The sequence below is a fragment of the Talpa europaea genome (genome assembly GCF_964194135.1).
Source record: "Talpa europaea genome assembly, chromosome: 7".
Taxonomy (NCBI): Eukaryota; Metazoa; Chordata; class Mammalia; order Eulipotyphla; family Talpidae; genus Talpa; species Talpa europaea.
The window spans coordinates 115,217,787-115,242,594 of NC_140074.1; the positions used below are offsets into that span (position 1 = coordinate 115,217,787).

The 24,808-nt window shown below is 40.2% G+C and overlaps 1 protein-coding gene across 1 annotated transcript; it reads right to left on the reverse strand.

Annotated features, from left to right (window-relative positions):
* Positions 1-23,156, reverse strand: LUC7L3 (LUC7 like 3 pre-mRNA splicing factor; the record flags this gene model as incomplete). The annotated part of the gene is made up of 10 exons (XM_084238399.1): positions 1-161; positions 4,915-5,075; positions 5,690-5,973; positions 6,337-6,498; positions 7,135-7,239; positions 8,196-8,270; positions 8,624-8,768; positions 9,300-9,339; positions 12,326-12,392; positions 23,058-23,156. 10 exons carry the CDS (start codon positions 23,154-23,156, stop codon positions 1-3), a joined length of 1,299 nt encoding a protein of 432 aa, XP_084094525.1.
* Between the last annotated feature and the right edge of the window lie 1,652 nt (positions 23,157-24,808).

The following is a 24,808-nucleotide window of genomic DNA, read 5'->3' on the forward strand; positions in this document are numbered from 1 at the left end:
TTAATTGGACTGAGTGTCACCTTCAGATTTAATGTCTTCACTGGTCCCATTGACCTCATTCTTAGTATCACTTTCCTTTGATTCAGTGTTTGTGTCTTCACTCTGTTTTTCTCGACTACTGGACTTCACACTACTTTTTTTATCATCAGATCCCCTCTTTTCTGCCATAAAAGAAGACATTGATCATGGATTTTAAAGTAAAATAACATAGGTAACACTTTGAAAAGCGAAACAGAGATGAAAAGACAATCATTTCCCACACACTACAGGTAGTTTAGAGAATCTATCTAGAAGATAAATTTGTGATATAGAGGGCAAGGCAGGACAGGAATTTTAAAATGCAAAAGGTAAAACAGTAGGCAAATTCTCTCAAACTTGTGAGAAACTATGAAGAAATCACTGCAAAATCTAAATTTCAATAAAATTCATTTGGGATAAAGGACATCAGGAAGCAGTGGGAAAGGTATGAAAGGTAGTACATAAAATTATATGGAGTAAATTTTTGTTAAACTAGTAAAAACAGTAACTCCAAAGGTGAAATACTTGAATGCCTAATAGGTATACTTATCCAACTATATTTACTTAAAAGAAAAACATTACACATGTATAGTAATTGATTACCTAAGCGGGACAAACCCAATGAAAGAAAATAGACCTTAAATTCCAATCCAAGTAACTGACTTTTCTGTTTTGCTGAAAGTAGTATTTTGCGCCATCTTAGAGTTGGTTTTCCTAAGGAAAAATATTTAGCTCAGCTGCTAATAAATGAAAAAAAGTAAATCTCAACTTTTTCTTCTGTATTCTTTGCAATGGTGAAACCTCAGACTACAGGCAAAAAGTGTCACACACAGCAAATATATTCTAGCCTATTCAGTTCCAAGTATTGCTTAACAAAAGATTCCTACAGAAACTGTTAACACAAACTAGAAACTTTCTACACAAATTATTTCTTCCCTTAAAATTATACTAGGAATAGCTGATCCAGCAGAGTAATTCGTAAGACAGAAAGATGTTTTAAGAGAAGCAGAAGCCTCTAAAGATTCTGGACAAAGTAATTCAAACACAGCACCAAATAACTGGGAGAGGGATGGACATGAAAACAAAATATGGTATGGGAGGGGCACTCAAAGAATGTAAGAACTGAAGCTCTCACATGAAGAATATCAGTCCATAACACTTGCAAAATACATAAAGAAATGACCAAATAGTTCACTGCAGGACTGGCTTCATGTCTGTCTGTCCATCCACTTATGAGAACTGTGCCAACAATGTGCTCTAACTGACCTTGTGGGAAAGTCCTCCCTTTGTGCCTTATGGGCTTCTCCGGTGCACAGGTAGCTTCAATGAGGAAGAGTCGTCTTGTTGCCCCGTAGAGGACTAGTAGTCAGTCCAATAATCTTATCTTCTGCCCTATATAAATATGGTAAATCTTAATAGTCCTAAGGTCATCCACAAAGTATGGTGGATTTTAGGGCTATAGATTAAAAAGGGAAACTCTTGACAAAGAGAGCACCCTAAATTGGTCAGTGGTAAGATAAGGTTTGTGCAAGAAACCTCTTTTCATTTATGAAGTTATATGGATATAAACTGCTTCCATCACAACACCTATCCTAGTGAGCTTGCTCAGCTGCCATTGCCAAAGGCCTGCTTGCTATTACTCCTATCTGGTCTCAAAGTTCAGGTCTCCAGTCATTTATATGCCTAGGAGTGTCTGAATGACTACATGGCAAATGAATCATATTGCTTCCAAAAGAGACCGCCAAATTTAAGATAAATCTATAATGGCATGCCAAATTTTAAAGAAGGACCCAGTACAGTTTTCTCTGACTCGTCTTCACTTCTTCCTTCACACCTCACTAGGAAAATTCTTGTCTATCATAATCTAAACACAACTCAGCTTTTCTAGTTAATCATTCCATATCATCATTATGATTAGGACTATAAGCAACTCAAGACATCTTTTTTTGCTCTATCCAGAAATCAACACACAACACATTCTGTTTTTTGCTAGGCCAGAGCCATGCATTTAACAACCTCTAACTCAGTCACTTAGGAAGGTTAGGTGTTTTTCCAAGTGACGAGAATGACAGAGAAAAGAGCTTTAAATCTCAAACAGAAATGTTGGTCTAACCTCTGACATCCATCCATTTTTGACTCCTGAGAGTTGACCACTCACCTCAAAAACACGAAATACAAATAAGTTTTGCAAAAAGATTGCATGAAACTTTCTTTAAAGTAAAAACCAGTTAACATTTTGTAGCAATCACCCTTTATTCACAGAACTTAAGTGACAAATATAAAAGCTAGTAATGGTAACTTGAAAATCCATGTCTCTTCCTACTTTTAAACATTTCCTACATCTTACAGAAAAAGCCAATATATGCAAAGCCAGTGTTTAAAAAAGAGAAGGTGCACTTATACAAGGAAAAATAAAAGCAGAAGACCAAAAAAATATATCCATTGTGCTGTTAGTTTAACTCGGTCTAGCAAAAATCTGAGTCCAGCCAAAACCACACATTCTAAATTCCATCTGGGATAATTCTATTAAAAAGGTAGTAAGGGCCTCCCTGGTGACACATGGGTTAAAGACAGTGCCATCAAGCTGTCGCCAGCCACTGCAGCATGAGTTCGATCCCCAGCCGGCCAAAGAGCAACTCACATGGCTCAGCAGACCTCTCCTGCCTCACCGGCTGCTCCCTTCAGCACTGTATTTCAGCAGATCTGCCTGTTCTGCTCCCCACTCTTTCTGGTGAATCCCCTCACCCCTCTGGCTTACACCCCAGTTCTTGTATGCATAAATAAATCTTAAAAAAAATAAAATAAAAAGGTAATAAATGGGTATTACTTAAAAGATCAGTGTAGGTCCTCCCTGGTGGAGCAAGGGGTTAGGCACTGCACTATGAAGAAATCCACAGCCTCTGCAGCAAGAGTTCGATGCCCGGCCAGCCAGGGAGCAACCCACATGGCGCAGCAGACCTCTCCTGACTCCCCGCCGCTCTACTCAGCAGTGTACTTTGGTCAATCTGCCTGTTCTGTTCCCCACTCTGTCTCTGGTGAATCCTCTCACCCCCTGCATCTCTGGCCTGTACCCCAGCCCTTGTATGCATAAATGAATAAATCTTTAAAAAAAAAAAATCAGTGCAATAAACTCAAACAGCAGTACATATATTATGTTGGTGATCAAACACGAACACTGATAAACACAACAGGAAGGAACAAGCAGAGCCAAGAAAATCAGAAATACTGGGTTGTCAGAAATGCCATGACCAATGTTTTCTGTTTCTCAAGCAAAAATGTGGCGACTTTTCTGACAACCCAATAGACAGTTTTATTTCTAAAAACCATGCGGAATATATCCCAGTCAACACAAAATAAAAAGAATTTGAAGAGACCCTGATTAAAAAGATTATTTTTCAATAAAAGTGAAGCTAAAACAGGAGAAGAGAGCCTCCCTGGTGATGCAGCGGGTTGAGCGCAGCACTGTGAAGCTGTCTGCAGCCTCTGCAGTGCAGGTTCGATTCTCGGGCAGCCAGGGAAATACCCACATGGCACGGCAGACCTGTCGTGCCCGCTGCTCCCCTCAGCAGTGCGTTTCAGTCCTTCTGCCTGTTCTGCTCCCCGCTCTGTCTCTGGTGAATCCTCTCACCCCCCTGCACCTCTGGCCTGTACCCCAGCTCTTGTATAAATAAAATAAATCTTAAAAAAAAAAAAAGACCAGAAGATTCTTATGAAAACATGCCAAAGGCTGGGCCTCACTGGTGGCGTAGGGGTTAACTCTCAGCACTATCACACTAGCTATCACTGCTGCAGTGTGAATTCGAACCCCAGCCAGGGAGCTAACCCACACATGCTGCAGCAGACCTCTTCCACCCGCTGCTCCCATCAGCAGTGCATTTCAGTAGATCTGCCTGTTCTACTCCCCACTCTATCTCCTGTGAATCCTCTCACCCCACACACATACCTCTGGCCTACACCCCAGTTCTTGCATGCATAAATGAAAATAAAACCTTTCTTTAAAAAACCTATTAAAAAAATGCCAAAGACAAAAGGAAAAGTCTATTTGCATGGTGAACTATCTACTGGAATGCCACAGAAAACCAAAGGAAAAAGTAAAGGGAAAAGGGGCATCCAGGGTGGCGCAGTGGTTGAGCGCTGGATTGCGAAGCTACCTACAGCCTCTGCAGCACCAGTTCGATCCCCGGCTGCTCCCCGGCCACCGCAGAAGGTTCCCACATGGCGCACAGACCTCTCCTGCCGCCCGCTGCTCCCCTCAGCAGTGTACTTCGGTCCTTCTGCCTGCTCTGCTCCCCGCTCTGGCTCTGGTGAATTCTCTCACCCTCCCGCGCTTCTGACTGTACCCAGTGCTTGAATGTATGTATGTATGTATGTATAAATAAGTATTAAAGCTCTGTCCTTCAAGTAATTTCAAAATAAATAAATAAATAAATAAAAAATAAAGGGAAAAGATCATGTGTTTCATGTAGGTGTTCAACTTCTGCAAACTTAGAAATTACTGCGTTAAATGAATGTTGTATATGAGGACCAATGCGACAACAACGTACACTTACTCTTAAGATCTATGAACACAGCAGCACATAAAAAAATGTAGCCTATAACCAATGTAATAAATTCTGTAACCTAATATTCTTGACAGGTAACGCAGGACTTGGAAGAATCTAGATGGTAAACCTTCAGGTTACCAATTAAAGGATGAGATTTTAACAAGTTCTAAGAAAACAGGTCAAATGTCATTCTTGCAAATCAGAGCAGAAGAAGGGAATATGCTTGCCTCCAAGGAACGGCGCTCACTGTGAGGCACACAGCTGAACTGGAGCGTTACCTGTGTCCAAAGAAGAGTGGGAGACAGTGTATGAAAACAGTCTCTTAATGATTTAAATTCTGACACAAACTAACCTTTCTCCTTAGATTTTCTATCTTGTTCTCTCTCCCGACTTTTGCTCCTGTGCTTATATGATTTTCGATCCCGACTTTTTGATCTTCTTCGATCCCGACTACGAGATCTATGCTTTCTTTCAGATCTATCATGGCTTCTGCTTCTTCGTCGATCTCTACTTCTTAGTAATTTAAAACAAAAGAAAACCAATGTCAGCTGACATTACAATGAGAAAAACCTTGAAGAATTATATACTGTTGAATAAATAAGATCAAGCAAAACTTATAAGGCAAATAAATAAAATGTACTAAAACATACATTAGCAATTTTAAAAACTGAAAATAAAGGTCTTTTTAAATTCAATTTCTCACAGTGCTAAAATAGTTATCATGTTCTGTATGATTCTTCTTCAATTATAACTCTAAAATAGTAAAACTGGTCTTATATTGTCATGTTTTTAAATTGGTTATGACATGCTAGTTCTTGACCCGTAATGCTGTTCAAAGCATAGTAAGTGGGTCAACTTACTGAAAATAATTTGTAATCAAAACACCTTCTTAGAATCAATGAAAGAGAGCACTTAGGTCACCATATGGTACACTGACTTTCTAATAAAACCTCCACATCTAGGAAACAGCAAATCATTGACCTGAAGATGGGACTCACTCACTGACTCAACTCCTATAATCTATTCTAGTGCTCAGAACTTCCCTTAGCACCAAGGAATGACACTAATAATGACCATGGTTTATGGCACATTTATGAAACAGGCAGTGTTTCATGTATTTAATCTACCTGCTTCGCCGCCTTTCTCTGCTTCGTGATCTTTTGTGGTCCCGAGACCTGCTGCATCTTCGGTCAGAGGTTCGGCTTGAATGTCGACTTCTTGAACGACTTCTCTTTCTTCTTTCTCTATCTCGAGCCCTTTCTTTTTCTCTTTCTTCCTCTTCTCTTCGTCTTTTCCTTTCTCTTTCTTCTCTTTCTCTCTCCCGCTCTTTTTCTCTTTCTTCTCGTTCTTGCTTCTCTTTTTTTAAACGCTCATCACGATCAGGTTCCTCGGTTCTTTTTCTTAACTTTTCCTAAAAAAATCATGTTGGACTTTTACAGAATTATAATCTTAATGACACTGTCAGGTGATGGGTTACCTAGTATGAAGTGATATGTAAGCCACCTCATGGAGTTTGATGCCCTAAGAGGGAAACGTAGAAATTCCAACACCATGTATATACCACCCAAATTTTACCACTTGACTAAATGAACAATCCTCATGAACAGCCACTCTCTCAAATTCTTGGCACTAAGCAATGCAGGAAATAAAGTGCTTCTATAGGAATCATCACCGCTCTGAATAACAAACATCAACAAACTAATCAACAAGGTTTATATTTCTATGTGATCAATTTTCAACTATATTAAAATACAGTTTATCAGCAGCAACTTACTTTTAATTCTTCTACAGTAGCTTTAATTTTGGCATAGCCCATGTGCTGTTTTCCCATCAAATGGTCATCTACCCGGGACTGGGCATCTCCTACTATCAAAAACGCTCCACACACTTCACAAACTTCCATTTGTTTTTCTTGGGCAGCAAAACTTTCAATTGTCTGAAATGATAAATCAACCTATTAAAAGACTACCTAAGGAGAAAAGAATAAATCCCCCCCCCAATACTTACTATTTAGAATATATTTCAAATTTTGTGAATTGCTACTTTCCACTTTCCAACCCCAACCATGATTTTGAGCGTGGTAACAGCAGCCATAAATCACCCAGGCAGTTGAGATGCCATGGCTCAACTGCTGACTTACCTATACCACCTTTGAAACACTTAAACTACCCTTCTGGAAGCTTCCAATTTTAGTCTGAACTCATTTCTTGCTTAGGTTGAATAGGCTAAAGGTGTGCCCTCCCGATTAGAAAATATGCTTAAAAATCATCACAAGGAACTGAGCTTATTGCACATATGCGGTTCAGTATTTGGGAACCAACAACCAGTTACATTCAACCACCAGCATCCAAAACATGAATTTTTGTTTAAAGCTCCCTTCATAATATAAACACGGAGTTCAACAGCTGCTATGGACCTAGGCAAACCTACAGTATTTACTATGGGGCCCTCTAAAGAGTAAATTTGCTGATTCTTGAATTAGAACATTAAAAAAATTTTTTTAAGGTTCTCAAGTAGGTCCCCAATAATTCAGTGAACAGCCTGGATAAAATAAAATAAAGTGGTGACTCACCGAGGTTGTAGATCTAAGCAATTCTCTCTCTTCTTTTAACTGTTCAACTAATTTCATCATTCCTTGGGCTTCCTCTACCTTTCCTTCAGATCCTAATTCTTCAATCTAAGGGGGTTAAAAAAAAAAAAGTCAAGACTCCCTTAATAAAGCAGCCAAGTATTCCTTCCCCAAGCTCCATTAGCATTCTATGTTGTTTGGGTCTTGTTTTTTTTTTTTTTTTACTGAAGAGGCCTCTTTAAGCATAATTTACCCTTTTGGTATTCTTATAGCCTTAATGAGGTAAACTGGACATATAACAGACTGCCTATTTTTAAGGTGCAGAGTATGACAAGTTTGGACATCCATGAAATATTACCATCATCTAGATAATGACCATATCCACCATCCCGAAAGAGTTTCCTCAGACCTCTTTGTGGTACTCCCTCCCCAAGTTATCACTGATCTACTTTTTGTCACTCTAGTTTGCATTTTCTAGAATTTTATATAAATGGAACCATGAGCTCAGCAGTCGCCTTTTTAGGAGGTTTTCCCTCCAGTCTCATTTCATGATTCATCACACTGTAACAGGCAGCTAACTCCTTACTAAGTATTCCACTATATGGAGACATCACAATTTGTTTATCCAATCTCTCGGTGATCAACATCTGAGTTTTTTCCAGTTTGGGGGGATTGTATCTGTTATAAATGAACATGTTATGAATACTGGGGTACAACTCTTTTCATTCTCTTGCGTAAATATCTAGAGGTAGAATGGCTTGCAATGCATCTTTTAACTTTTAAAGAAACATTTTTTTCAGAATGGTTACGCCATTTTATATCCCATTAGTGGTGTATAATTGCTGTTTGCCCACATTCTCACCAATACTTAGTATGAGCAATCTTTTTAACGTTAGCTATTCTAATAGGTATACAATCAGTATCTCATTTTGGTTTTAATACATATTTCCCTAATGACTAATAACACTGAAAATCTCTCCATATGTTTAATTGCCACTCCAATACTTTCCTTGGTCAAGTGTCTATTCCAAGTATTTTCTGACCTTAATGCACACAATTCTTACCTGCTGTAGGAGTACATCAATTTTGTCTGTTAGAACCTGAATTTTTTCTTCATTTTTGCCTGTTGGACCAGCTGCCTATTGAGAATAATGCACAAAGAGTAAACAAAGATGAATCTTCAAAGCCCCACACACCATATTTGTACTTAATAATTAAAATGTTAGCGCACAAGGATAATAACTCATATCTTTGTCAATATTTATATTTTCAGTTACTGATATTTGAGAAAAATCTTATGATTAGCACAATCAATATTACATTTACCAATACTAATTTACAGATGAAAACTGAAAAGATAAATACCCTTTAAGCTTTTTATCATTCTAAAAGAACTCAAAGTAGTAAACTAACATGTTTATTAGGTAGATTTCTGGTCTTCAGAGAAAAGGGGCACATTATACACACTACATTTCAGCAATTTTAGACTCACCCCAGAAGACTGCTGGTTTTGCGATAATGCCAATCGAGCATGGCCTCGTCTAATTCTACGTTCTACTTCTGCCAGTAAACTCTGTAAGTATCTCAAGAAATCTCTCTCATAGCCAACTTTCATGAAACGGGAACTCTTCTCATACCTAACATACATGAAAATAAACAAGCATTATTTTCTTTGCAAACCTTTTAAACCATTACAGCTCATATTTTCTACCTTAACTAGTTTCATGGACTATTGCATTTAAGTCAAAGAGTAAAAACCAGATGTATATTAAGTGCATTTCTAGTTGTCCCTCATCTTGGGAAAGGGAAGGCAGTATGTAGCATGCTGGCCGAAGGCATGGGTTTTATAATGAGGCAAATCTAAGGGCTTGAACACCAACTCTACCACTATGTTGGATCTGTGGCTCTGGACCCAGGACAAGTCTCATTTATAAAATCAGGACTATTAAAAAGCAAATGTGATACAGAAGAAAAGCTTAGGCTTTAAGCTTGGCATGTAGTATGATGGCTAATAAGTATCATTAATGAAGCAATATAATCTTCCACCACCCCAGCCAGTGAATAGGACCTCTAACCGACATTTTCATACTAATTCCAAGTTGACCCTTTCCTTTTTTAAGGTTAATAATGACTAGTAGGGGAAAATGACTACAAAAGGGGTAACTTACTGTTTTCGTAGATTTTCATCATGAATTTTTTCACATGGACCTGGAAAATAAAAAGGGAAAATATGAATATAAATTGTTAGTGACAATAATAACCTTTTCTCTTGCCAAAACCAAAGTCCTTTTTTTAAATAAAAAAAAGGGAAAAAGATCCAATTTTATTAGTCTGTAGACACCTAAGTTGATGCTACTGAATCATGAAGCCACATGACCAAGTAAGCATATGAAAAAACTGTTCTTAGTCTTCAAGATCAATATGATGGAGAGCAACGAGTTGATAAGAGGAGGGAAAAAAAGAAAAAAAAAAAACAAACCAGGGTGAGGGAGGAAAGAGAAAAACATTCCTTATTGCCGCCCAAGGAAAAAAATGTAATGAAGGCAGACCAAAATCTAAACTACCAGTAACATGTTAATTTCAAGTACCTGTATATGAAGCCAAATAGTATAAGACTGCACCCTAGTCCTACACTTTTCTACCTCTAAAAGGCAGTCAATTTTAACTCTTTTAACTGTTTCTTCTGAAATACTTCAATATTTCTAAATTCTTTGTGTATTTTGCTTTTTCTTGGTTTATCTTAGACATCAAATTTTTAGGTTAAATATTCATAGTATTATTAACTACTGGGCCAAACAAAAGATGCACTGTGACACTTTTGACACATTTCATACTTTTATTGGAACTTTTTATTTAATACACTAGTATCTATTTCCAAAGTCTTCTCAAATATGTTTATAACTGTAGAAACTATCTCAATACTAATTACCACCAATCACCCGAAACCAGGTTCATTTTTGTGCTTAAGCTTCCTGTCATGCTTCAATCTGGGCTGCCTATTTTTTAAGCTCAATAATAGAGCTGTCATTCTTAGAAATTCCTTTTTGGTCTGACTGGATGCAGTTTACTGTATCATTTGTTTTCCTCCTTCTTGGTTAATGCACATGTGTTGGAGTTTCCAGAGAAAAGGTTCATGAGAGAATATTCTGTTGCGACCTTTGCATGTCTGAAGATGTCTTTTTTCACCCTCATATTTTAATGTCTGGTTATACAGTTAATGTAAATAAAAAAATTTTCCGCTCAGAATCCTGCAGGTGTTGAGGGTGTTTCTCCCATATCTTCAAACTTCCAGTGTTGCTCCTGACAAGGCTGAGACCATTCTGATTCATAATCCTTTGTGCCCCACCCCTACCCCTACTGTTCAGAAATTTCGCATTGGTGTGCCTTGGTATGGGTCTTTCCCCCCTCACAGTGTTGAGCATTTGAAGGGACACATTCAACCTACACACTCATGTTCAGCATTGTAAATTTTTTTTCCATGCTATTTCCCCATAATTTCCTCCCTTCTGTTTTCTCTGTAACTCGTAATCAGTGATTTATTAGAGTTCTGGTCTGAAAATAACTTTTTCAAATCTTGATCTTTTCTAATTACCCAACATTCCAGCAAATTTTCTTGATTTTCAAACATTTCTGCTGATTTTATTTCAAACTTCTCCAGTTCTAATTTCCAAGAGCTTTAGTTTTTCAAGAGTTCCCTTCTTTTTTATAATACTCTATTCTTACTATTTTCTCTTATTTTTCTGAGGATACGGAGTTTAATTAAGGTTAAAAAAACTTTCTGCTTCCCCCGTTATTTCTAATTCCATTAAAACTTTTTTTTTCTGTTGGTTTTGGTTAATCTTTCATGTTGATGGTTTTCTTCAAATATCTGGCTGGTATTCCTTGGCTGGCAAAACACTTCTAAAATACGACCAGAGATTGGTATGCATAGGAAGGGATTGTTAACTAATGGGGTTTACCAGAGGAAAATCAGGCAGTAATATTTTCTTTTAGGAGATTCCCCAAGGGTCAGTACCTGTAGATCACTTCTCTGGAACTTCTCTAAAGAATCTTCTTCTCTTCTGCCTGGGGAAAAACATCTGGCTGTATCCTTCTAGGAACAGGGCAGAGGAAGGGAATGGGAAAACCCCACTATTAAGAATATAGACTCGTTTAATCTCTCTTACAGTCTCATTTTAGTCATTGCTACCCTGTGCTGTATATGGAACCCCAACATCGAGAGTCGTCAAGCCCTCAAGTGCTCCTAATCGCTCTAGGGTGAGTTGTGCTTAATCAACATATCTCTTAATGTTTCCAGAATAGTACTAGTTATGTACCATTCTTGGAAGAACACTCAACTACTTTTTTTTTTTTTTTGCATTCTGTGGTTCAGATGAACAAATCTCTTTAGTCTAATTCCTCCAGACAATAAGACCCTAGCCTCCAGGGTATAGGGGAATGTGTGAGGTAGAATGTCCAGGTGTACAGGACTCAGAGTCTCACTACCTAGATTAGTGCTTCTAACAGGGAGCAATTTTGCCCTTACCCCCCAATGCCTCAGGACATTTGGCAGAGCCTGGAGATATTTCTGGTTACCACAATTGATGGTTGTTTTTGCCATCTAGTGGGTAGAGGCAAAGAATGCTGCTAAACACTATACAATGCACTGGACCCCTAAAACACAAAATTATCCAAGTTCAAAATGTCAATGTCAAGGTTGAGACAACCTTGAACTAAATCTTGTTTTCAGCCCCACGACTCAACTTTGCTTTCTATGGTACCTGGTACCTCCAATTCCTGAGCCTGTTCAGGATTCTGCTGATCAAACACTTGCTGTTTACTATCACCTTCTGCAGGCTTTTAGGGTACAAGTTTCTCTCTTGTTGAGTTTGCTGCTGCTCTTCCATCCACTTGTCATCTTCCAAAAACTTGTTGACATCTCTAATGTTATCTCCTCTTTCATTTACACCTTTTTTTGTTTTTAAATTTTCACTTTAGTATGGGGGGGGATTTGGAAGGGAGTGGAAATAGACATGTATGTTTAATTAAGCCACCATGTTTAACTACACTGGCATTTATTAATATAATCAAAAGTCCAGGCCAGGAAAAAAATTATGTATCAGTAAACCTTTAAGAACAAAACCTCTTCAAAGTAATAAAAACAAGTTTTCCTTTAAATTGTAAATATGATAAAAATTACAGAAAATTTACTTACCAAGATCAGACCGGGTATTTGTGAACAATTCCGCAGGACAAAAACCACAAAGATAATATTTACAGACCTAGCGAGGAATAAAAAACAAAGGTATTTTTAAAAATTGCTTAGTTTTGAAACTCTATGGAAAACATATCAAAAATACCTATTTTCTCATTTCTCGAACTTTAGCTTTCAACCAAGTGAAAATAAGAACAATTTCATTTGGACCTCCCTGGTGGAGCAAGGGGTTAATTAAGTCTCAGCACTATGAAGCAATTCACCACTGCAGCACGAGTTTGATCCTGGCCAGGGAACTAGCCCACATGGTGCAGCAGACCTTTCCTGTCTCACCTGCTGCTCCCCTCAGCAGTGTATTTCAGTGGATTCATCTGTTCTGCTCCCCACTCTGTCTCTGGTGAATCCCCTCACCCCCCCCCCAACTCTGGCCTACACTCCATCTCTTGTATGCATAAAGCTTTTAAAAAAAAATTTAAAAAGAACAATTTCATTTGTTGAATGAGCCATTTATTAGGAAAATGACTTTCAGACTCCTGATTTCAGGAAAGATATGTAAGACTAGAGTTATCATCATTCTCTGCTATCTACTTTTAATCATCGCCACACCCTATTCTACTCCACCCCACAGCAACAACATATGGGGGGAAGACATGCAGAATAAAGAAAATGATATTTAAAAAACAAATACAAAACATCACCATACAACACTGTTCTGGTCTTTGTTAAAAAACAGATCAATTTACAGATCAGAATTTGGGCATCACTGTCTAAATTACAAAAACTAAACTAAACTCATTTAAAGCAATCTGGGTTGGCATTTTTCCTCAAGACATCCTATTAACAGGCTTAAAATGTTCTGGATTTTTTTAAAAACATATTATTAGCACTTTAATAAGTGACTCGTACTGGGCTATTATATGGGGGGGGGCAAACTATCAACACAAAACTGATAATTCTCTCCCACCGGTACATTTGTAACTACCACAGATCTATTTCAAGCGTTCTCTCGCCCATATTTAAATCTGTGATATTGCAAACCAAAATCTATTCAGCAAAATTCCAAAGTAGCTCCATTCGTTCATATAATACTTCATTGGTGGATTATCAACGTACAACTAGGACATTTAAAAGAAAATGTTAAAGTTAGGACTGAGTTAGAGTTCTTCTTAGATATTTAGGACTGAATTTGGAATCTGAAATAGATTGTTTTCTGCCTCAAAGGTCAGTGTTTCACAGTTCCCTGAAGCAATGTGTTTCCATATGCTGTGTCCAGAAGACAAATTAAGGTCATAAAGAACAATTAAATATTCAAAAGCCCTGTCTAAACAAGATTCAGTTTTTTTTTTTTTGAAACACTAAGCTTGGTATTGCTTCATTCATTCATTCATTCATTCATTCATTCATTCAAGCACTAGGTACAGTCAGAAGCGCAGGAAGGTGAGAGAATTCGCCAGAGCCAGAGCAGGGAGCAGAGCAGGCAGAAGGACCGAAGCACACTGCTGAGGGGAGTAGCGGGTGGCAGGATGTGGGACCCTCCTGCAGAGGCCGGGGAGCAGCCAGGGATTGAACCGGCGCTGCAGAGGCTGCAGGCAGTTTCGCAATCCAGCGCTCAACTGCTGAGCCACCGGGGAGGCCCCAAGATTCAGTTTTATATCAACATTACCCTGTTATAATAGCCATGCCTATCTTTGCACTGTTTTCCTAAAAATTCTTCTGATACCTGATTTTTAAGATTATTCTCTGTAATTTAAACACTTCTTGCAAATAAAATTTCTTAACAAAGCCACTACATGCTCTAATGGTTTGTTTGTTTGTTTTTTTTTTCAAGTTATCCCCAAACCTTCATACAATGTTTTTAAAACCCATATGTGTGGCGCCTCCCTTGTGGCACAGGGGTTAAAACAGCACTATCTGGCTAACACCAGCCACTGCCCACATGGTGCAGCAGACCTCTTCCGCCTCACCCACTGCGCCCCTCAGCAGTGTATTTCAGTAGATTTGCCTGTTCTGCTCCCCACTCTCTCTGGTGAATCCTCTCACGCCCCACCCCCACCATCTCTGGCTTACACCCCAGTTCTTCCATGCATAAATAATCTTTAAAAAAATAAAACCCACAGTCATTCCTAAAGTCTTATTTATCAATATTAAGCTTTGCACATACTTTTAATTCTATCACAATAAAACACCAACGCCAATACTCAACTGAAAAGTATTTTTTTTGTGGGAGAGAGAGGACAGAGACTGTGTGTCACTTATCTTCAAGCTATTAACCCCAATTTCATGGGGCTGAAAATTAACAAACATCTCACAACTGTATTAGCTGTATGTAACAGCTTAGTAACAATTATTGCCAGCATTTGCTTCAATACTTATAAATTATGTGGCTATGTAATAGTTTAAAAACTAAATTTAGTGTTCAGCCCACAAGTTATTAAACTTTACTGACACTGTACATTTTACTTGCCCTAACTTATGAAAACTTATTTTAATTCTTACTTTCCACCTTTACAGAAGTATGTTTTAGGGTTCTGGAGTGGATTCCAACTGAAGACTGGTATTATTGTTTTTAATAGGAATTGATAAACTTAAGACTACTGTTCCTTATGTTTAAACTCAATCTCTATAGAAAAAAATAAAAACAGGGCCTCCCTGGTGGCGCAAGGGTTAGTTAAGCACTGCACTATGAAGCAATTCACAGCCTCAACAGCATGAGTTTGATCCCTGGCCCGCCAGGGAGCAACCTACATGGCGCAGCAGACCTCTCCTGTCTCGCCCGCTGCTCCTCTCAGGAGTGTATTTTGGATCCCCAATCTGTCTCTGGTGAATCCTCTCATCCCCCTGCATCTCTGGCCCAGAGCTCTTGTATGCTAAATAAATTAATCTTTAAAAAAATTAATAATCTCTATAATTCTTTTTTTTAAAAGCTCAACAACAAAAGAAACAAACATCATCTCATGATGCCTCTTGACACTATATATTTTAAATATAACCATACACAAACTTCCAAATTATTTCTAGGAAGGAAATCACTTAATCCTTTTGGTAACATCACTATAGCACCGACTGAACAATCTTTACCACAGAAACAAACAACACACATCTGAACTTGGATTCAGCATACATCATGTTACCCAACTTTTCTGTGAAACTAGTGATTACAACTTCAATGTGTCATAAAATGTCTAATAAATGCTAATTTTTAAATTAAAATATGTAGTTTTCCAAACCTATTTAAAGTTTTATTCTAAAACCAAAGCCTTATTTATAGGAATAAGGCTTTCCAAAATAAGAAAAGTGTAACTTAAATGTCAGCTTTTCACTGAAACACATAAGTGAAAGAACTCTAAGATGAATTTTGATTAAATGGCATTTTCACTTTAAAAAGTGGAAAATGGCACTCCAACAATCTTGTAACACGCTAAAAATGATGCTGGAAATACAGTAACGATTTAAAATCCACTCAAGAGACCCACAAGTTCAGAAAAGACAGACATGAAAAGATAGAGTGTACTAGAATGTATGTGCATCACTAGAAAGAAAGTAGGGAATTTAGTTAGGAATGTCAGGTCATCCACAGGTGGTAAAGCTTGAACTGGCCTTTATGTTCAGAAATGGAAAAGCTTGAAGACAGTCCAGGCATAGGAAACATGTGAAAAGAGACAGGACTGCATGAAACACTGGCAAGTACAAATGGGTACCTTGGAACTACAGGCTGTAATTCTACCTTGGTTTCTTCACATAAAAAAAGGAGACAAATTTCATAGCAGGATTATGAATATGAAAATTAAGTAACACATTATAAAGCTGGAAAGAAATGCATCAAATTAATCTGATTTTTTAAAACACTGCCCATTGACTTTTTTTTTTTTTTTAAGATTTCTTTATTTATTTTATACAAGCACTGGATACAGTCAGAAGCGCGGGAGGGTGAGAGAATTCACCAGAGCCAGAGCGGGAAGCAGAACAGGCAGAAGGACCGAGGTACGGCAGGAGAGGTCTGCGCGCCATGTGGGACCCTCCTCTGGTGGCCGGGGAGCAGACGGGGATCAAACTGGCGCTGCACAGGCTGCCGGGCAGCTTTGCAACTCAGCGCTCAACCGCTGCGCCACCTGGGAGGCCCCCCCATTAACTTTTAAAATACAGTTTGTAAGTTTCTAGGTACTATGTAGACCAAATAAGACATGCCTGCCTCTCCAATCACCCCATCTTAAATAAGAAAACTGAGTCAACCACATGGCCTGCACTGAAGATATCTTAGTTACTTATAGAATCCAAGTTAGAACCCACTTTGCTAATCCAGTTCAGTGTGCTCTTTCCCCTCTTTAAGATAATGCTGAGGGCCTCCCCGGTGGCGCAGCGGTTGAGCGCTGGGTTGCGAAGCTGTGCGCAGCCTCTGCAGCGCCGGTTCGATTCCCGGTTGCTCCCCGGCCTCCAGAGGAGGGTCCCACATGGCGCGCAGACCTCTCCTGCCGCCCGCTGCTCCCCTCAGCAGTGTACTTCAGTCCTTCTGCCTGCTCTGCTCCCCGCTCTGGTGAATTCTCTCACCCTCCCACGCTTCTGACTGTACCCAGTGCATGTATAAACAAAACAAACAAACAAATAAATAAAATAAAACATGCCTCTAAAAAAAATAAATAAATAAAATAAAGATAATGCTGAAAAATAATTGTACACCAAAATGTTTGTTGCTCTACCCAACAAACAGCAGCAAACTGGATTGCTTCTTTTAACACTTCCCAGGGATTGAGGGTATTTAATGAAAAATATCAATACCTGGCCTTTATACAGCAAGCTTTTACTAAAACTTGTTAAATCTAACACTATCGGGCCTCCCCGGTGCTGCAAGGGGTTAAGTAAGTCTCAGCACTATGAAGCTATCAGCAGCCACTGTAGCCTGAGTTCCATCCCAGGGAGCTGACCCACATTGGGGCAGCAGACCTCTCCTGCCTTGTCCACTGCTACCCTCAGCAGTGTATTTCAGTAGATCTGCCTGTTCTGCTCCCCACTCTGTCTCTGGTGAATCCTCTCATCCCCCTGCACCTCTGGCCTACACCCCAGCTCTTGTATGCAAAAATAAAAATAAATCTTTAAAAAAAAAAAAAAAACACCCTTGCCCTGGTGGTGCAAGGGGTTAAGCACCCCACTATGAAGCAATCCGCAGCCTCTGCAGCCTGAGTTCCATCCCTGGCCTGCCAGGGAGCAACCCACATGGCGCAGCAGACCTCTCCTGCTCACCCGCTGCTCCCCTCAGCAGTGTACTTCAGTCAGTCTGCCTGTTCTGTTCCCTGCTGTCTCTGGTGAATCCTCTCACCCCCCCCAATCTCTGGCCTGTACCCCAGATTTTAAATTAAAATATGTAGTTTTCCAAACCTATTTAAAGTTTTATTCTAAAACCAAAGCCTTATTTATAGGAATAAGGCTTTCCAAAATAAGAAAAGTGTAACTTAAATGACAGCTTTTTAATTTAATTTTATTTTTTTATTTAAAAAATTAAAAAAACCCAATATTATCAATTCCAATCCTCAATTTAGACCAACCCTGACTTTAAGAACACTAAGAACATCTTATTTTTGTCTTTCTCTACTTACCTAAATCTAACAGTAAGCAATGTAATTCTCCCTTGAGCTAACCAAATACCCGCAATACTAATTTTATTATTTTTGTTAGACTTTTCCCCCCAAATCAGTTGACTGCCAAGTTGTTCCTTGCCCTAATTATTTACAACTAGTCTTCAAATCATTAAATCACACATAAATCCCTTTACAGACACCTAATTCAAGGTGACTATTTACAACTAGTCTTCAAATCATTAAATCACACATAAATCCCTTTACAGACACCTAATTCAAGGTGACTAGAAAATTTTCCTGTAGAGCTTCTTTTGGTGCTCTAAATTACTATCAACCTTGGATTGGTATTTGGTTCTTCCAGATACCAAGCTCCATTTTATATATGTTGTAAGATAACATATTCATTAAATTCCCACTAAATTCCCAATTCTGATCATCTCAATAGTGACATTTTTTAGAAAAGATTTATTTTATTTATTTATACACACAAGAGCTGGTGTGTAGGCCAGAGGTGCGGGGCTGGGGGTGGGGGAGTGTGAGAGGATTCACCAGACAGAGCAGGGGACAGAACAGGTGAACCGACTGAAATATACTGCTGAGGGGAGCAGCAGGAGAGACAGGAGAGGTTTGCTGGCTGGAGATTGAACTCAGGGCAGTGGCTGGCGATAGCTTGATAGCGTTGACTTTAACCCTGAGTCACCAGGGAGGCCCCATCATATATGCTTTTAAATTTGAACTATGGTATACCTAGAAATTTTACTGCTGGGAAAAAAGATCACTTTCTTTTGTCTTTAGTCACCTCCACAATTATTAGTTTAACTGACAATAGGCTAGAAGCAAATGTTTCTTTTTAAAGAGGTTAAGTTCATTGTTTTTTAAAGATAAACCCCAAGAGAAAAAATTTAATGTAAGAATTTGTAACAAAGGATTCAGTCCCTGACAACCTATACTCTTTTATGCTTTGAATGTATTATGATTACACATTCTAGTCATTAATTTCCATGCCTTTTTATTGCAATACCTCTGCACTCAGTTAATTCTCCTTTCTTAGTGCCTACACAAACTTTTGTAAAATTTTAGTTTTCCACAGCAGCTAGAGAGTAAACATGTCTCCTGTCTAGAAGGTGGCAGTTGTTTCCCTATCTTAGTTTCAACTTTTTTTAAAAAAAGATTTATTGGGCCTCCCCGGTGGCGCAGCGGTTGAGTGCTGGGTTGCGAAGCTGCCCACAGCCTCTGTAGCACCAGTTCCATCCCCAGCTGCTCCCCGGGCCACATGGCGCACAGACCTCTCCTGCCACCTGCTGCTCCCCTCAGCAGTGTACTTCGGTCCTTCTGCCTGCTCTGCTCCCTGCTCTTACTCTGGTGAAATCTCTCACCCTCCGGTGCTTCTGACTGTACCCAGTGCTTGTATAAATAAATAAATCTTAAATTAAAAAAAAAAAAGATGCAACCTTTGAAGGAAGCTGTCCACAGCCACTGCTCAAGTTCGAGACCCTGCCAAGGAGCTATCCACATGGCACAGCAGACCTCTCCTGACTCGCCTGCTCCTCCCCTCAGCAGTGTATTTCAGTCAATCTGCCTGTTCTGCTCCCCACTCTGTCTCTGGTGAATCCTCTCACCCCCAGCACCTCTGGCCTGTGCCCCAGTTCTTGTATGCATAAAGATTTGTTTAAATCTATCTTTAAAAAAAAAAAAAAAGGTCCCAAATTTTCTCCCAGTCCCTAGTAACATCAGTCTTCTTTCTATTGCCTCAGGTTAATCCTTTAGATATTTAAGATCCACTTTGAGAAGTCTTTCCTGAGTATCTGAGTATGTCAGTCTGAAGTAGGTGTCCCACATATGGCTGCTTTTTTAGACTCAATACTTTTCCCCACGGTGGCACTTACTGTTACCAAAAGCACATTTATTACAAATCGGCTACTAGACTGCAATGGTTCCACAGGGCAACTGCTGCATACCAGTCTATCGCAAGAGTGATACATTTTGGTTGCATGAGTATAGTAATTCCCCCAACTTACATGTAATAAATGATGAGAAAAATTAACATTTTATAAAACAATGAAGCACTGTATTACTAACTTAGACTACTTTCTCCTCCTGTGAAGTAATCAAGTCTAATGATATACATGCCCTACACATTTTTCCTAAAATAATCAGAGATTAAGGAAATAATAGTTTCAGTGTGATAACAATATCAGCATTCTGAAGGGTCTAGAAAAAAACGTTTCATTTCCTTCATAAATCATTAAACCTTCACTGAACAGAGAGCATACCTGAATTTGATAAATAATGAAAGAAATCTTAATTTTAGATCTTATCAGAGTTAACAATGCTCACTTTTGGGTAAAGAGCCACAATGTAACAACTTCATATGGAAATACAAAATCAGAATGAGGACATTCCTCTTATTGTATATAAATAACAAGTGAGCTAGATCAGCCTTTACAATGCCCTACAATCTGAACTCTTCAGGTAATTAGTATATGGTACTAATGCCTTCTCTAGCAAATACTGAAATCTCCTTAGCCACTAACTGAAAGATGCTCATACTCACATTAGGCAGTTTAACCCATATTTTCCTCTTTACTGAGATTGTTTAGGATAAACAAAGCAAAACCAATTAATTGCTAAATGTAAAAATATCAAGAATTTCAAGGAAAAGAGGTAGATATCTACAAGGTTGGAAAGGCTTGTAAAGTACTAAGCCCAGTAAAGCGCTTTCGAAGACACAACCTTGATAGTGGCTACAGGTACATCATTACCAACAAATCAAGGGTCAATAATTTGCATCACAGATGCATCCTTCCCTTACAACAGAACTTCTCCCAAGTGTTACTAGTGCTCAATTTAAAACTCAGGACTCAATCAGGTGGGTCAGGAAGTGGTAGAATAACAAGTTTTACAGTGTTTAAGAGGTCTTTTTTAAAAATGCAATTTCTGGAGCCTTTCCACAGACACAAGAAATCAGAATGGGGAGTAGGTGTTGGTGGTGGAGTGGACAGAAATCTGCATTTAAAACAAATTCTACAGGCCTATCACAAAAAGACCGGAACTACTCTGAACTCTTTTGATAGTTTTCCTTTCACTGTTAAACAAAAGGCCCCGCCCAGCTGAAATGGCATTTCCAAGCTAGTGCAAGAGTGTCAAAGAAAATTTTCCAGATAAGATTTTTGAAATGCCTGGTTACAGTGATGGTGAAAGCCTTATACAGTATCAGCTGAATCTGCCCATTTCTCTGGGATTTTAGCATGAACAGGCAACAGCACAAGAATTTGCAAACCCGGAAGTGATGTCACAAGCTTTCTCAGCTCTACTACGCCCTATAGAAATTCAACTTCAGAAGAGGCCATGTGCTTTGTTCCTGGTCAACTTCACCAACTTATTTCCAGAAGTGAATCTGAAATACCAGTAAATGAATTTTCCAAAACCTGAATGTAGATTAAAGTGCAATCTGTCCTTAAAAGCATAAAATATTTTGGTGACACGGAAAAAAGTATGAATCAGTAAGAAGCACTAAAACTGAAAGGAAAACAGATTTCTTATAGCTGAGATAACACAAACTCTAAGTTGATATTGTGACCCTCACTGCTTATGTTATAAACCCACTACAAATATAATGCAGTGTGGTAATAAAATACCACCAGGAAATGTTTCTTCACTAAACATGTTTAAAACCAAAAAGGTAGACACAGGTTGCCCCAATGATGATAGGCAATCAAAAGCAGTTTTCCAATTCAAAATAAGTGTCCGATTTGTACATCAACTGAATGGTAATTTTATTTTTCAAAGTTCAGACAGTGGTAAAATGTTACTTCACTATAACAAAAGACTAGCTAGGAAAGACCGACAAAACTGGCAACAAAGTTTTTATTTCCTATTTTGACTGGTAGGGAAAAAAGTAAAAAAAAAAAAAAAAAAAAGAAAGTTTCACCTCTCTTCAAGTTAATGACAAAAGTATGAATTTGACAAACCACAAACGATTAATTTAATTTTACCATGCTACTTCATACTACTTCGGAATCAGCATCCCAATACAACACCAGTCACTAAAAGGGGGCCACCCTGGTGGTGCAAGGGGTTAAGATGCAACCTATGAGGCTATCTGCAGCCACTGCAGCAGGAGATCGATCCCCGGCCAGGGAGCTACCTACATGGTGAAGCAGACCTCTTCTGACTCTCCCGCTGCTCCCCTCAGCAGTGTGTTTCAGTCAATCCACCTGTTCTGTTCCCCACTGTCTCCGGTGAATCCTCTCACACCACCCCCCACACCTCTGTCCTGTACCCCACTTCTTGTATGCATAAATATTTAAAAACAAAAAACAAACCAAAAAAAAAAAACCACTAAAAGGACCTGGAATAAACATTACATTGCAGTTTGAAACACCTTACGGTATTTGCAAAGTAAATTTCACAGAACTGTAGTAAGTGAACAGGAAGAGAGATCAGGGTTAGTTTCTCTAAGAAACTAAGCTCATCGTTTCACAGATGAGTGAGAGCTTCATCTGTGAAACTAGGGTTAAAATATTTACCCTTATTCACAGGGTTAGGAGGACAAAATGCGTTCTACGTTAAAGAATGTCTTGACGACCAACCTACAGGAAGATGGTTTACCAACCATCATGGTAAGCCATACCAAATTAAATTTAAGCCCTCTTCTAAATTTTCATTTGCCCATAGGGGTCGGAACCGAACCGCTAGTGAAACAACACAGTGCCACTATTTTAACCACTGATTCTGGCCAGAAATCTCAGCCTGAAAACACACTCAACCCACATAACGGAAGCATTTTGCCCTTTCCCCCCTATATCACGAGGAGGCGAAAACTCGGGAGCCTCTAAACCTAATAAAATGCTCCTATCCGTCCTTTCCCGCGTTCCCCTGTCTCATTAAAGTGCTCTTCGAGTGCGCTGGGGAGCTCTCTGGCTTGCACCATACCAGACAACAAAAACAGATCATCCCCCCTCCGAGCAGCCGGGCGGACTCCTCCCTCCCCGGCCATTCTCCCGGCACCCTCAGCCACCGGGTCACACACCCAATCCCGGCGCAGCCCGGGCCCCAAATCGCGCCGCGGGCGCAGGTGGGGGCCCGGCCCGCGCAGCTCCCCTCCCGGCCTCCCCTCCCCCACGGCGCCCGGGCACAGGCCCCAGGCCCGCGGGACTTACGCTCTCGTGGTCCCACCGCACGTTGCTGCGCTTCTCGTCCGGGGCGAGGTTACGGTCCCGGCCCATTAATTCATCCAGTAATTGCGCGGCCGAAATCATGGTGCTTTCTTCGGGCGGCTGCTCCCACCAGCCCTGGCACCCACCAAAGAAAACGCCAGCGACACTGTCGCCAACCTAATCGGCCTGCTCGCAGGCCGAGAACCCTCTCTAAAGAGGAGCCGATAAGACAAAATGGCCGCCGCGCGGGCGCCTTCCCAGCATGCCGTGCGCGCGCGTGCGCCCGCGGGGACCCGCCCCGGCCTGGAAGGCGAGAACTAGCCTGTTTCCGCCGGTGCGGGGGCGTGGCCTACAGAGGCCTGGGTCCGGACTCCGCCCCCGCCGGCGGCCACGCCCCGCCCCGCCCCTCGGCTGTCCCCGGGCGGCGCCGCCTCGTGCGGTGTCGCGACCTGCCTGCTCCTCGCGTGTCTTTCACGGTCAGAAATAGGAGCCGATGTCTTGAGGCGTCAGCACCACTCCGAAGTGGAGAAAAACGCAGGGTCTCCCTTTGTCCCGCTCGGTGCCATCTTCCAGTGGAGGAAACCAAAGAACAGCGCTCTGGTTTCCGTGTCCCGCCTCCATTTTCCTAGTCTTGCGCCTCTTCAACCTTCGACCCGGCTTGGGTCTCCTCCCTGGTTTCCCTGATTGATTGGGTGGGAAGTCAAGGCAGGACGAAAACGGCCTCTATAAGGTCTCGTGGAGTATGGGGAGTATGAGGAGCTCCCGATTCCTCCCAGTCTAGAATTTGCTTATAAAGTACTGATTCATTTATTCAACAAATACCAGAGCACTTTTCCTGTGCCAGGTATGCTCTTGGAGCTAACCTCTAGCCTTTTAGAAAGAGTCCTAGCTCCCACAGACTTTGAGGATTAGAGAGGGAGGCAGTCACTGAAGTGAAGTCATAAATAGAGCAGTATAAGTTGTGATGAATCCTCCAGCACCGTTAAGGTGATGGACTTTAAAGCCCGTTTGCCTGGGCTGGAAATCCCGGCTCTGCCACTCCATGCCTTTGTTTACCACTTACAACATGGAGCTTATCATAATTGTTCTCTACAGGCAGGATGTTACTGTGAAGATTAAATTAATTGAGACAATGTAGGTACAATTTAGAACAATTTAGATACAATTTAAAACACATTTTAAAATCAATACTCTTTATTATTGTTAGGGGGAAAAGGCTGTCCTAAAGCTAATTCCATACAGGCTTTGTGGACTCCACCCCCACCCCAGGCCAGGAACCCGTTCAATATCGGGGCTGTCCTATAACATTATGATGATGTGGGGGGAAAGCAGCTTCCTGTCAAAGAGAAACGGGCCTGTCTGTGGAGTCGACCTAAAAGATTACAAGGATCCAGTCAAGCAAAGAGGACAAAAAAGAATTGCAGGCAGAAAGAGTAGCATGTACCAAGAGCATCTCTTGATACAAAACAGTGTTCATCTTTATTTTAAACACACCTAAAACTGGTGGTCCTGGGTACAAAGGATACTCGCAAAGTGGCATGAGGATGCCAGGCATTTGAGAGATGCTGTTTCAGACGTAGGTTGGAGGAGAAACCAGCAAAGCGTGCTGTGATGGCCTCCCTAGTGACACAGGATTTAAAAGTCTCAGCGTTACCAAGCTATCGACAGCCAGGGAGCAACTGTCTCCCCCCTGTTCCCCTCAGCAGTGTATTTCAGTAAGTGCTTCTGCTCTGCTCCCCACTCTCTGTGGTGAA